Genomic DNA, 19,117 nt, shown 5'->3' with positions numbered 1-19,117 from the left:
GAGGCTTCAAAAGAACCTTGGTCTCCACAGTCCTTTATCTTAACCTGAACGTTTCCTTTCTATTGATCCCAGGTCTTCAGAGAAACTCTACCAATTGTCAACTGGAAAATATTTACTTTTACCTAGAGCCTGGAAGCCCCCACTTTGCGTTTTCCTGCCTTTCCCAGGTGGGAAACCAATGTATTTCTGAAATGTATTTGATTGATGTCTCATGCCTCCCTAAAATGTATAAAATCAAGCTGTGCTTGACCACCTTGGGCACGTGTTCTGAGGACCTCCTGAGGGCTGTGTCGTGACATGGTCACTCATATTTGGCCCAGAATAAGTTTCTTCCAATATTTTACAGAGTTTCACTCTTTCTGTCGACAAGAGGCGCATAGGATATTTCATTCCAAGTGCTGTGGTGAAGACTTTTTACAAGATGGCCTTGTGAAGAGCCATCGTTGTGTAGATGTGCCTCGCTTTGTTCCTGGAATGACATAGTGACCGTCTAATTTCCCAATTCAAGGAGAGTTCCTCTTTTTTAAAATCTTAGCTTTTTATTAAGAGGTTTAGTGTCTTTGCTTTAGGAAACTGCTTAAAATGTCTACATTTTCCAACAGCTTGAGTAATGACTATACAGTAGCCTGAATCTTCTCAAATTGATGTGGTCTTTCAGTAAGGATTGTAATATTTTGTGAATCATTGTGGTGTACTCTTGGATGAGAGGTGTTATGTTAAGAAAAATAGTTCTGAGGTTTTTTATGGGATAATTACGGGTTTTACTTCCTGAAAACAAACATCTGAATGGTATTTGATGGAATGAAAGGGAAAGAGTGTAAGGTTACAGAGGTTTACACTATGTTTTAATAGCTTTTTTAAAAAAACTTATCTTACATTTTTGTTCAGTTGCACAATGTACTTCAAACTAACCATAGCCATGTGGGGCTGCTCATCACGAACTGTCATCCTACGAGTCCAAATACAGGAGAAGCAGAAATTATCATTGGCCCAAATGCTGTATTTCCAGTAATATATAAAATAGGGCATTTCTAATTTCTTCTAACCTTAGTAACCAGCTCAGCCACATTAGTCATGCATCAATAATGTTTTTGGTTTTTTTTTTGCAGTCGTCCTAGTGCACTACCATTAAAATGATCTCTTCTGAGAATTACTCCTATAGTTATCTTAATTCTGTTGGACAAATGGAATTTTAAATTCATTTTAGTATTGTATTAATAAGAGTGCCAAATACCTCAAAAAGTGATGGTCATATTTTCCTGTTTTATGTGTCGTATTATTGAATGGCTCATTTAAAAAATGAAAATACATAAGTGTTTTCTGATTTATTGATAGCCTTAAAGTCATAGCAGGTGTAGATACTTTATATATTTTTAAAACTTGACAGGATACTACTCTTTGCCTGCCTCTGAATAAAATATGTACTATTTTGTGATATAAATACATAATACTAGACAGCTAATTTGAATTAAAAACAATGTGTAAAAGTTTAAACAGCTTTTTTAGTGAAATAATTTTATTACACATGATTCTAGATTTCAGGAATAGTCCTTATGTTATTTTGCTTTATTAGTTTTAGATCTTGCTGTATTTTTAAAAAAGAAATGAAATGATTATTGATACAGAGAAAACCCTACCCACATCCCTCCCTTTTCTTCTTCTCTGATAACCACTACTGAATTTGGTATGGGCCTTTTCCTAGTACCCATTCAGAAGCAATGATACAGGAGTTAAGAAGAAATTACTTAGGCAGATAATGAGGGTATGGGAATCCTCCCTAAGGTTTTCCTTTTAATGAAAAGCAGCCCCCAAATCATTTTCTTTTCTAACCAAGAGCAGGCCTGTAAAATCAAGCTGCAGAGATAGACAAACAAGCTGGAAGCTTGTAAACGCGAATGCTGGCAGTTGTGCCAATAGGAAAAGGCTACCTGGGAATAGGCATGTTCAAAATCGTGGCTCCATCTTTTCTGCCAGCCATGTGTACAGTAAGGAGCAGGCAAGATGGCACTGGCCAAGTAGAAATTTCATTTGCATATTAAGATTAGGGTGGGGCAGCTGGGTACAGTGGCTCATGCCTGTAATCCCAGCACTTTGGGAGGCCGAGGTGGGCGGATCACCTGAGGTCAGGAGTTCGAAACCAGCCTGGCCAACATGATGAAACCCGGTCCTTACTAAAAATACAAAAATTAGCCGGGTGTGGTGGCATGACCCTGTAATCCCAGCTACTTGGGAGGCTGAGGCAGGAGAGTTGCTTGAACCGGGGAGGAGAAGGTTGCAGTGAGCTGAGATCGTGCCATTGCACTCCAGCCTGAAGAACAAGAGTGAAACTCAGTCTCAAAAAAAAGATTAGGGTGGGGCAACCAGCCTTCCCTGCCTATCATGTAAAAGTCACACTTGATTGAACCAATCTGTGGGCCCTACATGTATCAGGCACCGCCTCCTCAAGCCTGCCTATAAAATCTGGCATGGTCTGCCACATGCCGGCTTTTCCCTCTGGGACGCCCCTCTCTCGGAAGAGAGAGAGGGCTGCTCTCCTTTTTATTTTGCCTATGAAATCTTCACTCCTAAACTTGCTGCTCGTCTGTGACTGTGTCTTTAATGTTGGTGCTAGGCAACGAACCCTGGGTATTGATCCCTCACAAGGATGCTGCTTCAGCAACATTGTGCATTGTTGAACCTAGCATTAGCCTCTTACACATGGTATCAAACCCCGTATCTCCCTGTTGCTTGATTTTTCGTGCTGAAATTGCACTATACCAGTTTGGGCATGCACTATTTTTATTATCTTCCAGCACTAAATATTTTCTCATGTTTATTATGATGTTTTTCAACCCAAGCTTTAGATGTATGCTTTTAGATTTCCACGAGTTAATTTTTGGTCATCTTTTTTGTTATTGGTTTCTAATTTTATGGCATTGTGTTCACAGCATGTACTCTCCATATATAGTATGATTTTCTTGGTATCTTTTGAGATTTTTTATCTATTGAGAAACTGGATGCTATGGTTTGTTTCTAATATTACATAGGTGTGTGAGAAAAATGTGGTTTTGCTGACTGTTTGGTACATGTTTGCCCAGATATTCATTGACTCACCCTTGTTAATTGTGTTTAAATTGTTCAGATCTTCCTATTTTCTTGTTGCTTGATTTTTTTAATTACTAAGAGATGTGTTAAAAATCTGTCATTATGATTGTGATCTTGTCAGTTTCTTCTTCTTCTTTTTTTATTTTTTTGGAGACGGAGTCTCGCTCTGTCACCAGGCTGGAGTGCAGTGGTGCGTTTTGGCTCACTGCAACCTCCGCCTCCTGAGTTCAAGCAATTCTCCTGCCTCAGCCTCCTGAGTAGCTGGGACTACAGGTGCCTGCCACCACACCCAGCTAATTTTTGTATTTTTAGTAGAGACAGGGTTTCACCACGTTGGCCAGGCTGGTCTCGATCTCTTGACCTCGTGATCCACCCGCCTTGGCCTCCCAACACTTGGGATTACAGGCATGAGCCACCGCACCCAGCTAGTTTCTTCTTGTAATTCTATTGACGTTTGCTTTATGTATTTGAAGGGCATGTTATTAGGGATATTTAAGTTCAGTCTTCTTATATTTTCATGTGCAGTTTTTTTCTTTTATCATTTTCTTGAAGAAACTGTTTCTAATGAGGCTTTCTTTACCTCATATCTGTTTTTTTTCTAGTGCTTATATAATCTTGCCTCCTCAGAGTTTGCATGTGCTGTTTGAGCCCCATCTTTCAGTTTCAACTTTTTTTTTTTTTATTAGGTTTTCAGAACTTTTCTTAAAATCCAGCATAAGTTCCTTATAGATGCTGGATATTAGACCTTTGTTAGATGCATAGTTTGCAAATATTTTCTCCCATTCTGTAGGTTGTCTGTTTACTCTGTTGATACTGTATTTTGCTGTGCAGAAGCTCTAAAGTTTAATTAGATCCCACTTGTCAATTTTTGCTTTTGTTGCAATTGCTTTTGGTGTCTTTGTCATGAAATCTTTGCCAGTTCTTGCATCTAGGATGGTATTGCCTAGGTTATCTTCCAGGGTTTTTATAGTTTTGGGTTTTGCATTTAAGTCTAATCCATCTTGAGTTGATTTTTGTATATGGTGTAAGGAAGGGGTCCAGTTTCAACCTTCTGCACATTTAGCCAGTTATCCCAGCACCATTTATTGAACAGGGAGCCCTTTCCCCATTGCTTGTTTTTGTCGGCTTTGTTGAATATCAGATGGTCGTAGTTATGTGGCTTTATTATCAATACTGTGCTATTTTGAGCTAAATGATGAGAACTCATGAACACAAAGAAGGGAACAACAGACACTGGGGTCTACTTGAGGGTGGAGGATGGGAGGAGGGAAAGGAGCAGAAAACATAGCTATTGGTACCAGTCTAAGTATCTGGGTGATGACATAATCTGTACAACAAACCCCTGTGCCACAAGTTTACTTATATAACAAACCTGCACATGTACCCTTGAACCTAAAACAAAAGTGAAATAATGACAATGATAATAATGAAATCCAGCCTAATATGATCTCTCTTTTCCTTGTTGAGTTTAGTCTGTTTGCAATTATGATTATTCATATATTTGATACCATTTTGTGCTTTCTCTTCCACATTTGTTATTTCTTTGCTTTCTACTTACCCTGAATTTTCTTTGGTTTTTTATTTCTTCTTCCTCACCCTCTATTGGATTGAACACATTTTTTAAAAGTTTACCTTTTCTCTTGAAAGGTTTGGTCATTACATATTATTTCTGTTCTGTTCAGTTTTTTACTCTTTAGCCTACATATACTAGCAACTGCTGTCAGGTGTTAGTGCCATTATCTTCTCTGTCTTTTTGTTAAACTAAGCCTACATGTTCTTCTTTTTATGCTAAGTACGTCATGTAACAGCAGCATTCAGTAGATGATCTGTAAATATTCGTTGAATGCCTGCTCAATTATTAGTGTGAATTATTATTATTTTAAAATGTGTATTACAGCTTTGTTTCTTTTCTTTTCTTTTCTTTTTTTTTTTTTTTTGAGTCGGAGTCTCACTCTTTTGCCCAGGCTGGAGTGCAGTGGCGTGATCTTGGCTCGCTGCAACTTTCACCTCCCGAGTTGAAGCGATTCCCCTGCCTCAGTCTCCCGAGTAGCTGGGATTACAGGCACACACCACCACACCTGGCTAAGTTTTTGTATTTTTATAGAGATGGGATTTCACCATGTTGGCCAGGTTGGTCTCAAATTTTCCTGACCTCAGGTGATCTGCCCGCCTTGGCCTCCCAAAGTGCTGGGATTACAGGTGTGAGCCACTGCACCTGGCCTTGAATTATTATTAGTCTGTTATTATTGAACTTAGTAAGCCTTTATTTTCTGTTTGCAAATGAAGGATGACTTGTAGGCACATCTATCCTTCTTGAAATTTGTCTTAATACTTTTAATATTCTTGACCTAGAAGGAGGATGGAAATCATTATTTATCACAATGTGTTTAGGTGATGTTTTGTGCCAAATAGTTCTGTAGATGGAGTTGAGTTCAGTTCCACTTAGTGAGAATTGCTTCTGATAGCAGCACAGGGAAAAGGGAGCGAGTCAGAGTCAGGGCTGGGACTCGAGGCCCCGTGGGAGCTCACTCACATCGTCATCGCAGGAGCCTGCTGAGTGTCATTTAGGGGTTGATAATTGGCAGATTAATAACTCACCTTAAGTGCCTTGTTGAGGGGCATCTTTCAGATCATTTATTGAATATGGCTTATGGTCTATACTGTAAACATGAATTTTGGTGTATTACTATCTTGGTCTTTTTTGACCATTTTGTACTTCTGTAACTCTCAGTGGCATTACACATAAAGAGAACATACATCAATAATTCTCTAGGTCAAAATATACTCTCATTAACTACTTTATGTAGAAGTTTTTGGAGTCCAATTCTGAAATTGTTACAAATAAGAAAAAAACTTTGTGTTAATATCTTACTTGAGAATCAGCTATTATGAGATATCATTAGCATAACGCTTATTAACTCAACCTTTGAAAGTACATCTTGATTTGCCCCTTAAAATTATAGGGTTCATCATTTACAACCCAACAGCCTCAGGCTTATAACCTTTTCCTGACCACGGCCATTGACGATGGGATGAGACTGTGGGACCTGAGAACCCTGAGGTAAGGCTGTCCTGTGCCCTGCACTGCAAGGGTGGGGAGCTCAAGAGATGTAAGCTCAATCTGATCTCTTTTCCGAATGTGATGAGGTTGTGGTTAATCTGTGCACACTGACTAATTTAAGACTGATTTATGCACAGAAAAGGTAGCTCTGACTTTGGAAGGGTGAAGCACTAGGTACTGGTCTCTCTGCTATACGTGGCTTAGGAGAGTAATCCCAGGCCCTTGTGCGGGTCAGTGATGTTGAGGAAGACGTTGGAATCTCCTAAACCACAGTTACCCTATGGTGTGATTACTGCTCTCTCTCCCAAGTGTGTTCCCATCTCCATTGGGTGCCACCCACTAGGTGCCGAGCACCCCCATAACTTAGGGCCAGCGGTGCCTGACTCTCCTTTTCCTACCTTCTCAGGTCACAGTTGGGAGGGCATTTCCTTAAATATACTATCGTTAAGTAAATTACTTCTCATTTCACATCATGTATGTTTTAGATGCTTTGGTAGACTTTGAAAATGCGTTTTATAAAAGTTAGAAAGCACCTTAGTTTTATCAGCAAAATATTTACAGATCTTTTAGGATAGGAATTCTTGATATAACAATAATTGTTGTTTATTGTTGAATGCAATAATAAAACTTATAGGCAGGTTTGTTGACTATTATTATTTCAAATTAGTGATGAGAATCTGTATGAGCAATCATGTTGCACATGAGGACGTATTAACCAATGACTGACCGTATCACATTGCTGGTGGCATAAGATTATGATGGAGCTGAAAAATTCTTTTTGTTCAGTATTTGCTTTACTACTTTTTATCATGATTTTAGAGTGCATTCCTTCTACTTATAAAAAAAATTAACTATAAAGCAGCCTCAGGCAGGTCCTGCAGGAGGTGTCCAGAAGAAGACATTGCTTTTTTTAATTTTTTTATTTTAGACAGAGTCTCGCTCTGTCACTCAGGCTGGAGTGCAGTGTTACATGATCTCAGCTCACTGCAACCTCCTCGCCCCATCACCCCACCCCCGAACTCAAGGGATTGTCTTGCCTCAGCCTCCTGAGCAGCTGGGTTTACAGGCAAGCGCCACCGTGCCCAGCTAATTTTTTGTTTGTTTGATTTTTTTGAGATGGAGTCTCGGTCTGTCACCCAAGCTGGAGTGCAATGGTATAATCTCAGCTCACTGCAACCTCTGTCTCCCAGGTTCAAGCCATTCTCCTGCCTCAGCCTCCCAAGTAGCTGGGACTATAGGCATGTGCCACCACACCCAGCTAATTTTTGTATTTTTAGTAGAGACGGGTTTTCACCATGTTGGCTAGGTTGGTCTCGAACTCCTGACCTCAAGTAATCCACCCGCCTCAGCCTCCCAAATTGCTGGGATTACAGGTGTGAGCCACTGTACCTGGCCAAGACATTGTTATCACAGGTCGATGACAGCTCCACACATTTCACTGCCCCTGAAGACCTTCCAGTGGGACAAGATGTGGAGGGGAAGGCAGTGATATTGATGATCCTGACTCCATGCAGGCCTAGGCTAATGTTTGTGTTTATGCCTTAGTTTTTAGCAAAAATGTTTAAAAAGTAAGAAAAAGCTCAAAATAGAAAAAAGCACGTAGAATAAGAATATAAAGAAATAAAATATTTTTGTACAGCTGTACAATGCATTTGTATTTTAAGCTAAGTGATATTAGCTTTGGGAGGCCAAGGTGGGCAGATCACCTGAGGTCAGGAGTTCAAGACCAGCCTGGCCAACACGGTGAAACCGCATCTCTACTAAAAATACAATAATTATCCAGGTTTGGTGGTATGCACCTGTAATCCCACCTACTCGGGAGGATGAGTCAGGAGAATCACTTGAACCCGGGAGGCAGAGGTTGCAGTGAGCCAAAATTGCACCACTGCACTCCAGCCTGGGTGACAGAATGAGACTCTGTCTCAAAAAAAAAAAAAAAAAGTTTATAAAGTAAAAAAGTTACAGTAAACTAATGTTAATTTGTTACTGAGGAAATAAAAATATTTTAAAATAAATTTGGTGTAGCCTAAGTGTCCAGTGTTTATAACATCTACAGCAGTTGTGGTCATGCCCTTGACCTTCGCATTCACTCACTTCTTGCTCGGTGAGTTGCTCAGAGCAACTTCCAGTCCTGCAAGCTCCGCTCATGGCAAGGACCCTATACAGGTTCACTCTTTTTAATCTTTTATTTTATTTATTTATTTTTTATTTCAATAGCTTTTGGGGTACAAGTGGCTTTTGGTTACCTGAATAAATTGTATAGTAGTGAAGTCTAAGGTTTTAGTGCACCTGCCACCTGAGTCTATACATTGTACCCAATATGTCGTTTTTTATTCCCCACCCACCTGCCACCCGCCCCCTTGTGAGTCTCCAGATTCAATCATACCACTCTATATGCCTTTGTGTACTCACAGCTTAGCTCCTACTTACAAGTAAGAATATAAGGTATTAGGTTTTTCATTTCTGAGTTCCTTCACTTAAAATAATGGTCTCCAGCTCCACCCAAGCTGCTGCAAAAGGCATTCTTTTGTTCTTTTTTATGGCTGAGTAGTAGTATTTCATGGTGTCTATACACCACATTTTCTTTTTTCACTCATTAGTTGATATGGTTTGGCTGTGTCCCCACCCAAATCTCATCTTGACTTGTACTCCCGTAATTCCCACGTGTTGTGGGAGGGACTCAGTGGGAGATAATTGAATCATGTGGGCAGTTTCCCCCATACTGTTCTTGTGGTAGTGAGTAAGTCTCATGAGATCTGATGGTTTTGTCAGGGGTTTCTGCTTTTGTGTCTTCCTCATTCTGTCTTTACCCTGCTGCTATCCATCTAAGACGGGGCTTGCTCCTCCTTGCCTTCCACCATGATTGTGAGGCTTCCCCAGCCACATGGAACTGTAAGTCCAATTAAACCTCTTTCTTTTGTAAATTGCCCAGTCTCGGGTATGTCTTTATCAGCAGCACAAAAACAGACTAATACAGTAAATTGGAACCAGTAGAGTGGGATGCTGCTGAGAAGATATTCAAAAATGTGGATGCGACTTTGGAACTGGGTAATAGGCAGACATTGGAACAGTTTGGAGGGCTCAGAGGATAGGAAAATGTGGGAAAGTTTGCAAGTTCTTAGAGACTTGTTGAATGGCTTTGCCCAAAATGCTGATAGTGATATGGACAATAAGGTCCAGGCTGAGGTGGTCTCAGATGGAGATGAGGGACTTGTTAGGAACTGAAGCAAAGGTAACTTTTGTTATGTTTTAGCAAAGTGACTGATGGCATTTTGCCCCTACCCTAGAGATTTGTGGACTTTGAACTTGAGAGAGATGTTTTAGGGTATCTGGTGGAAGAAATTTCTAAGCGGCAAAGTGTTTTGTTTTTTTTTTTGAGTCAGAGTCTGGCTCTGTCTCCCAGGCTGGAGTGCAGTGGCACCATCTTGGCTCACTGCAAGCTCCGCCTCCCGGGTTCATGCCATTCTCCTGCCTCAGCCTCCCGAGTAGCTGGGACTACAGGCGCCCGCCACCATGCCCGGCTAATTTTTTTGTATTTTTAGTAGAGACAGGGTTTCACTGTGTTGGCCAGGATGGTCTCGAACTCCTGACCTCGTGATCTGCCCACCTCGGCCTCCCAAAGTGCTAGGATTACAGGCTTGAGCCACCACGCCCAGCCGCGACAAAGTGTTTAAGAGGTGACTCGGGTGCTGTTAAAGGCATTCAGTTTTAAAAGGGAAACGGCATAAAAGTTTGAAAAATTTGCAGCCTGACAATGCAATAGAAAAGAAAAATCCAATTTTCTGAGGAGAAATTCAAGCTGGCTGCAGAAATTTGCATACATAATGAGGAGCCAAATGTTAATCCCCAAGACAATGGGAAAATGTCTCCAGGACATGTCAGAGGTCCTCATGGCAGCCCCTCCCATCACAGACCCAGAGGTCTGGGAGGAAAAAGTGGTTTCATGGGTCGTCCCAGGGTCCCTGAGCTGTGTGCAGCCTGGGACTTGGTGCCCTGTGTCCCAGCCACTCCAGCCATGGCTGAAAGGGGCCAACATAGAGCTCATGCCATGGCTGCAGAGGGTGCAAGCCCCAGTCCTTGGCAGCTTCTACATCATGTTGAGCCAACCAGTGCACAGAAGTCAAGAATTGAAGTTTGGGATCCTCTGCCTAGATTTCAGGAGATGTATGGAAACGCCTGGATGCCCAGGCAGATGTTTTCTGCAGGGGTGGGGCTCCCTTGGAGAACCTCTGCTAGGGCAGTGCAAAGGGGAAATGTGGGGTCAGAGCCTCCACACAGAGTCCCTACTGGGACACTGCCTAGTGGAGCTGTGAGAAGAGGGCCACCATTCTCCAGATCCCATGCACCATGAGCATGGAAAAGCTGCAGACACTCAACACCAGCCTGTGAAAGCAGCTGGGAGGGAGGTTATACCCCGCAAAGCCACAGGGACAGAGCTGCCCACAACCATGGGAACCTACCTCTCGCATCAGTGTGACCTGGATGTGAGACTTGGTGTCAAAGGAGATCATTTTGGAGCTTTGACTGCCCCACTGGATTTCATACTTGAATGGGGCCTCTAGCCCCTTTGATTTGGCCAGTTTCTCCTAATTGGAATGGCTATATTTACCCAATACCTGTACCCCCATTGTATCTAGGAAGTAACTAGCTTGCTTATGATTTTACAGGCTCATAGGCAGAAGGGACTTGGCTTGTCTCAGATGAGACTTTGGACTGTGGACTTTGAGTTAATGCTGAAGTGAGTTAAAACTTTAGGGGACTGTTGGGAAGGCATGGTTGGTTTTGAAATGTGAGGACATGAGATTTGGAAGTCTAGGGGTGGAATGACATGGTTTGGTTCTGTGTCCCCACCCAAATGTCATCTTGAATTGTACTCCCATAATTCCAATGTGTTGTGGGAGGGACCTGGTTGGAAATAATTGAATCATGTGGGCAGTTTCCCCCATACTGTTCTTGTGGTAGTGAATAAGTCTCATGAGATCTGATGGTTTTATCAGGGGTTTCTTCCTCATTCTGTCTTTACTTGCTGCCATTCATGTAAGATGGGACTTGCCCCCCCTTGCCTTCCGACACGATTGTGAGGCTTTCCCAGGCATGTGTAACTGTAAGTTCAATTAAACCTCTTTCTTTTGTATATTGCCTGGTCTAGGGTATGTCTTTATCAGCAGCGTGAAAATGGACTAATACATTGGTCAGTGTTCCATATCTTTGCAATTGTGAATTATACTGCAATAAACATACACACACAGTGTCTTCATGATATAATGACTTATTTTCCTTTGGGTAGATACCAAGTAGTGAGATTGCTGGATTGTATGCCAGATCTGCTTTTAGTGCTGTAAGAAATCTACTTTTAGTTCCATGGAAAACAGTATGGAGATTTCATTTTTCTTTTATACCATATATTTACTGTGCCTTTTCTTTGTTTAGATATATAAATAATTACCATTGTGTTACAGTTGCTTAGTACAGTTGCATGCTATACATGTTTGTAGCCTAGGAGCAATAGGCTACACCACACAGCTTAGGTGTGTAGTAGGCTACACCATCTAGGTATGTGTAAGTACGCTCTGTGACATTCACACAGGGACAAAATTGCTTAACGGCATATTTCTCAGAATGTATCCCCTGCATTAAGTGATGAATGACTGTATAGTTAACTCCTGGCATCTTCTTAATACTCAGTAAACAGCCAACAACATCCATTTTGTAGTGATTATTGCTTATTTATATATTTTTTATTTGTATATATTTAGGAAGTGCAAGTGTAATTTTGTTACATGGTCAGATTTGTAGTGGTGAAGTCAGGGCTTTTAAGGTATCCATCACCCAAATAATGTGCATTCTACCCATTAAATAATTTTTCTTCCTCCATCCCCTTCCCACCCTCTACCCTTCTTAATCTCCAGTGTCTATGGTTTCATATTCTATGTCCATGTGTACACATTATTTATCTCCCACATGTAAGTGGGAACATGTGGTATTTGTCGTTCTGTTTCTGAGTTGTTTCACTTAAGATAATGCCCTCTACTTCCATCCATGTGCTGCAAAAGACATGATTTCATTTTTTTCATGGCTGAATAATATTACATTATGTGTGTGTGTGTGTGAGTGTGTGTATACACACACAAGTATACTACATTTTCTTTATTCAGTCATCTGTTAATGGGCACTTGGATTGATTCCATGTCTTTGATATTATAAATAGTGTTGCAGTAAACATATGAGTGCATGTGTCTTTTTGAAATCATGATTTCTTTTTCTTTGGGTAGATACCCAGCAATGGGGTTTCTGAAATGAATGGTAGTTATATTTTTAGTTCTTTGAGAGATCTTCACATTGTTTTGCATAGAGGTTGTACTAATTTATATTCCCATCAGCATTGTATAAACTTTCCCTTTTCTCTGCATCCTTGCCAGCATCTGTTACTTTTTGTCTTTTTAGTAATAGCCATTCTGACTGGTGTAAGATGAAATCTCATTGTGGTTTTAATTTGCATTTCTCTGATGATTAGTGATGTTGAGCATTTTTCATATGCTTGCTGGCCATTTGTATATCCTCTTTTAAAATGCTTTTATACTGTTGGTGGGAACATACATTAGTTCAACCATTGTGGAAGACAATGTGGCATTTCCTCGAAGACCTAGAACCAGAAATATCATTTGACCCAGCAACCTCATTACTGGGTATATACCCAAAGGAATATAAATCATTCTATTATAAAGATACATGCATGCATATGTTCGTTGCAGCACTATTCACAACAGCAAACACATGGAATTAACCCAGATGCCCATCAATGATAGACTGGATAAAGAAAACGTGGTACATATACACCATGGAGTACTAGGCAACCATAAAAAGGAATACGATCATGTTTTTTGCAGGGACATGGATGGAGTTGGAAGCCATTATCCTCAGCAAACTAACACAGGAACATAAAACCAAACACTGCATGTTCTCACTTATAAGTGGGAGCTGAACAATGAGAACACATGGACACAATGAGTGGGACAACACACAGTGGGGCCTGTCAGGGGAGTAGGGAGAGGAAGAGCATCAGGATAAATACCTAATGCTTGTGGGGCTTCATACCTAGGTGATGGGTTGATCTGTGCAGCAAACCACCAAAGCACATATTTACCTGTGTAACAAACCTGCACATCCTGCACATGTATCCTGGAACTTTAAATAAAGTAAAAATATCTATTCATGTCCTTTGCCCTCTTTTTAATGGATTTATTTGTGGTATTTTTTGTTGAGTCGTTTGAGTTCCTTGTAAATTTTGGATATTAGTCCCCTGTAAAATGCATAGTTTGCAAGTTTTCCCACATTCTGCAGGTTTTCTGTTAACTCTGTTGATTATTTCTTTTGCTGTGCAGAGTATTTTTGTTTAATTAAGTCATATTTGTCTATTTTTGTTTTTGTTGCCTCTGGTTTTGACTTCTTAGTCATGAATTCTTTGCCTAGACCAATGTCTGGAAGAGTTTTTTCTAGATTTTCTTCTAGTATTTTTATAGTTTCAGGTTTTACACTTGTCTTTAATCCATCTTGAGTTTATTTTTGTGTATGGGGAGAGATAGGGGTCCAATTTCATTCTTTTGCCTATAGCTATCCAATTTTTCAAGCACTATTTATTACAAAGGGTGTCCTTTCCCTATTGTTGATTTTGTCAACTTTCAAAGATCAGTTGACTGTAAATATGTAGTTTTATTTCTGAGTTCTAGATTCTGTTCCATTGGTCTATATGTCTATTTTTATGCTAGTACCATGTTGTTTTGATTACTATAACCTTGTAGTATAATTTGAAGTCAGGGAAGGTGATGCCTCCAGCTTTGTTCTTTTTATTTAGGATTACTTTGGCCGTTTGGGCTCTTTTTTGGTTCCTTATGAAGTTTAGGGTGGTTTTTTTTTAATGTTGTGAAAAATAACATTGGTATTTTGAAAGACATTATTGCATTGTATCTATAGATTGCTTTGGGCAGTATGTTAATTTTAATGATATTAATTCTTCTGATCCATGAGCGTAGGACATTTTCCTATTTGTTTGTGTTATCTGTAGTTTCTTTCATTGATGTTGTATAGTTTTCTGTATAGAGATCTTTTACCTCCTTGGTTAATTATGTTCTTAGGTATTTCATTGTTTTTGTAGCTATTGTAAATAGGACTGATGTCTGGTTCTCAGCTAAATCATTATTGATGTATAGAAATGCTACTGATTTTTACACAATGATTTTGTATCCTGAAATTTTACTGAATTTATTTATCAAATCTAAGAGTGTTTTTGATGGAGTCTTTAGGTTTTTCTAGATATAAGATTATATTACCAGTGAACAGGGATAATTTGATGTCCTCTTTACCAATTTGGATGCTTCTTTAAAAAAAAAAACTTTTTTTTTTTTTTTTGCCTAATTGCTCTGGCTAGGACTTCTAGGACTATACTGAATAGAAATGGTGATAGTGGGCATCCTTGTCTTGTTCCAGTTCTTAGAGGAAAGACTTTCAATTTTCCCCCATTCGGTATGACCTTGGCTATTGGATTGTTGTATATGGCCTTTATTATTTTTATGTATGTTCCTTCAATGCTTAGTTTTCATTGAGTATTTTTATGAAGAGATGCTGAATTTTATCAAGTGCTTTTTTTTTGCATTTATTGAGATGATCATATGTTTTTTGTCCATGATTCTATTTATGTTGTGTATCACATTTATTGATTTTTGTATGTTGAACCATCCTTGCATCCCTGGTATAAAACCCACTTGGTCATGGAGTATTGTCTTCTTGATGTGCTATTGGATTCTGTTTGGTAATATTTTGTTGAAAATTGTTTTTATGTTCATCAGGGATCTTGGACTATAGTTTTCTTTCTTTGTTTTGTCCTTGTCTGGTTTTGGTATCAGAGTGATACTGGCCTCATAGAATGAATTAGGGAGCATTTCCTTCTTGACATTTTGGAACAGTTTCAGGATTGATATTAGTTCTTCTTTATATGTTTGGCAGAATTTGCTTATGAATTCATCTGGTCCTGGGCTTTTCTTTGTTGGGAGACTTTTTTTTTTCTTGATTCAGTCTTTCTACTCATTATAGGTCTGTTCAGGTTTTCTGTTTCTTCCTGCTTCAACCTTGGGAAGTTGTGTATTTCCAGGAACTTATCAATTTCCTCCAGGTTTTCTATTTTGTGAGTGTGTAGTTTTTCATAATAGTCTCTGATGATATTTTGCATTCCTATGGTATTGGTTGTAATGTCTGTTTTTCATGTCTAATTTTGTTTATTTAGATTTCATCTTTTCTTGGTTAGTCTACAAGTGGTTTATCAATTTTGTTTATCTTCTTAAATAACTGACTTTTCATTTTGTTGATCTTTTAAATTGTTTTGTTGGTCTCTATTTCATTTAGTTCTGCTCTGGTCTTTTAAATTTCTTTTCTGTTGCTAACTTTGGATTTGGTTTGGTCATGCTTTTCTTGTTCCTTGAGGTGCAACATTAGGTTGTTAATTAGTGATCTTTCTAGTTTTTTTGGTATAGGCATTTGATGGTATAAACTTTCCTCTTAACACTACTTTTACTGTATCATACAAGCTTTACTATGTTGTGTTATCACCTTCATTCATTTCAAAAATTTTAAAATTTCTCCTGAACCCAGTCCAATTACACTTCTAGAGCACTTATTAATGTGCCATGTGCTGTAAGAAGAAATTTCTTTATGAACTCATTTAAGCCCATTTCATGAATGGGGAAAATGCAGCACAGAGGTGAGCAACTCACCAAAGTTGCTCATTTGGTGAGAAGGGGCTTAGCTGGGGTCAGAGTTGAGCCTGGCCCTGGGTCACCTGCTCTTGGCCACTGCTCTCTATGGCCTCTTTGCTGAGCTCATTAGACAAGAAACACATGATCGTGAGGGAAATGTTCATGGTGTATTCTGGGGTAGACATAGCAGGATATAAAGCTGCATAGTATGCATCTCTACTTTGTTAAAGGAAAACAAAGCCCTTTGCATATGCAGAGAAAATGTGCAGTATATTTGCCACAGTACTTTCTGGAGTTGTCATTGAATGGAAGGATTATTAGTACTTTGATGATTTTTCTCTTTATGTTTCTTTTTTTAATAGTAAAAGAAGAATGTGAAAATTTAAAAAATTAATGTAAAAGAAAAAAGGAATTAAATGTATGACAAATATTGTGACAAATGTTTATGACATTTTTGTAAAGATTTAATCTTTTCTCAGTAGTACAATACAGTTCAGGTTATTTTCTACAGCCTATATTACCATCTACAGAATTTTTCTAGACAGAATTATCTTGGCCATTGTGACAATGCACTCCAGCCTGGGTGACAGAGCGAGACTCTGTCTCAAAAAAAAAAAAAAAGAAGAAAAAAGAATTATCTTGGCTAGGTGCAGTGGCCCAAACCTGTAATCCCAGCACTTTGGGAGGCCAAGGAAGGTGGATTACCTGAGGTCAGGAGTTCGAGACCAGCTTGGCCAACATGGTGAAACCACGTCTCTACTAAAAATACAAAAATTAGCTGGGTGTGGTGGTGAATGCCTGTAATCCCGGCTATTGGGAGGCTGAAGCCGGAGAATTGCTTGAACCCAGGAGGCAGAGGTTGCAGTGAGCCTAGATCACGCCACTGCACTCCAGCCTGGGTGACAGAGTGAGACTCAATCTCAAAAAAAAAAAAAGAATTATCTTTGTAGAATTTATGCTTCATAGGACATGATGGGTAGTCAATAAATAAAATACTGAACTTGACACACAAAATGAACAAATTAAGATATTACATAGTCAGACACAGCATTTTTGTCACAATTGTGTACAACATTTCACACTTAAATAGCTTTGTTCTTCAGGCGAGTGTTTTAAGGCAGTAGCTGCATCCAGCATGATTCTAGATATTAGATGTGGTTGGGGGGATATGTTTTCAGCTGAACTGCTGCCCGCAGTGGAGCCACATTAGCCCAGAGATGGTTCTGCGGTTGTGCAGCTCTACTGCTGTGTCTTACAATGAAGCGGACACTGCTTTACTGCACAGGGCTTCTTTTCATTGAAATTTGGATAATTAATATTTAAACATTTATATTTGTAATCATCAGAGAACTTGGACAGAAGCCTTTTAAGATCCAGGAGACTTAGGGTAAGCCTCTACTGTGACATATAGAACTACAGACATTGTATGGAAAACAAGTTAATAAAAAATATTTAGCTAAGCTATCTTAATTTATTTTCCTAAGATTGTTTTGAAAATATAAATCATTCCTGTAAATATAGTGTTCAATAAGTGTATTCCTTGTAGGTGGTCAACAGAAATTACTTTTTTAAGGGAATAAAAAGATATATATTTATTTTAAAAAGTGAAATTGTTATGAAATTGCTTATGTAGAGCTAATTGATTACTATTTCTGCTAGTCTTATTTTATTTTACAGCAAATTTTATATCAGTAAAAGCCATAACTAGATATGTAAAGGTTGCATATCTTTATGTGAACAGGCTTCCAGCATTCCAAAGTGAGATAGTTGAGGCAGTTACATTGTTATTTACAGATTGTTGGTCACATATATTCTGTTAATTTTATATATTTATATGAAATGTAAATTATATGTCAATAAAATTCTGTTTAAGCAAAAAAGTATATATTTCCTGATAATTATGATCACTGCGTATATAATGTACATAATAATATAAGAAGCTGATATGGATTTTTATGTGTGTGTGCATGCACTTATACCTGTTCACAAGGATACAATTAGCAGAGTGTCTTTGTTCTTTCGTCACTTTAATCACTAGAACAAATACAAAAGCACATCTTTTGAATTTGTATTTTGTGTTTGTATTTTATACTTGTATTTTGTATTTGCATTTGTATTGTATTTGTATTTTGTTAGTACTGTATTGTATTTGTATTTTGTATTGGTATTGTTACATGTGTGCTGTGTGACTTTGCCACCACTCAGGGCACCTTGAGCAGGGATCCTGTCGGGCATCTTTGTGGTCCCCAGCCCAGTGCTGCTCAGTGCTTGTGGAGGCTTCTTAGGAAGGTGCTGTTAATCTCCGAAAGGTGTTGGACATTCTCTCCATAAAATTAACAAGAATTCCTTGGCATTTTTTACAATAAACAAATTTTATATGGCACTTTTTAAATAGTTGTGAAACTTAACCACCCTGGATAGAATGTTTTGCCTCCAAAAAGTCTCTGAATAATTTAACTAAATAATTTATTATTTTAGAAGATTTGTTAGGTTTGTTTTGATATTTTAAAAATTTCCAGAATATGTTTACATTTAATATTTATCATATATAAAAGCTTATTTACTATTAGTTTTGTCATCTTTGGGAATTTAAGATTTTGAATAGTGTTTGAATTATTTTTAAATATCTCTAGAGAGACCCATTAACCATTTAATAATTCTCACATATAAAATATTCTTTCATTATTCGTTGGTTCCTTTTTGTGAAGAAAAGCAACAAGTTGTTTTCTTTCCTCTAATTTGCATTCAAATTTTAAAATGATTTTTCTCCTGGTGTTTCTTTCCTCCCTGTAGGTGTGCGCGCCACTTTGAAGGGCATCCAACCCACGGCTATCCATGTGGAATCGCTTTCAGTCCTTGTGGACGATTCGTGGCTTGTGGGGCCGAGGACAGACACGTATGTACTGTTTGACAGTCTATAAATGTAGGAGTCTAGACTTTGGTAATGTGTAGACTATTTAATATTGTTGCATATTAGGATAGAAACCTACTTTCAACTTGACTGTTGGTCAATATTTTAAGACTCTTACACAGTAATAGCATTTTAATAATGTGCGAGGTATGAAAGATGTTTTTACTGAAGCATGATAAACAGTAATCACTCATGAATTAATTATTAATCATTTCACAGATACTTGTTGAGTGCCTACTATTTGAAAGACACTGTGCCACACATTGTATTTTCTTTTTTATTACAAGATGATAATATTAGTGAAACACCAGATCC

General features: G+C 38.6%; 1 protein-coding gene across 1 annotated transcript in view; it reads left to right on the top strand.

Annotated features, from left to right (window-relative positions):
• Positions 1 to 19,117, top strand: part of WDR27 (WD repeat domain 27) — a 295,727-nt gene that overhangs the window by 78,396 nt on the left and 198,214 nt on the right. The window contains exons 23-24 of the mRNA XM_063623917.1: positions 6,048 to 6,145; positions 18,685 to 18,787. Of these exons, the coding sequence (XP_063479987.1) occupies positions 6,048 to 6,145; positions 18,685 to 18,787 (201 nt within the window). The remainder of the gene's footprint in view (positions 1 to 6,047; positions 6,146 to 18,684; positions 18,788 to 19,117) is intronic.

Source organism: Symphalangus syndactylus, chromosome 2 (genome assembly GCF_028878055.3).
Source record: "Symphalangus syndactylus isolate Jambi chromosome 2, NHGRI_mSymSyn1-v2.1_pri, whole genome shotgun sequence".
NCBI lineage: Eukaryota > Metazoa > Chordata > Mammalia > Primates > Hylobatidae > Symphalangus > Symphalangus syndactylus.
Note: the sequence above shows the minus strand (reverse complement) of the source record. Positions and strands in the feature narration are given on the sequence as shown.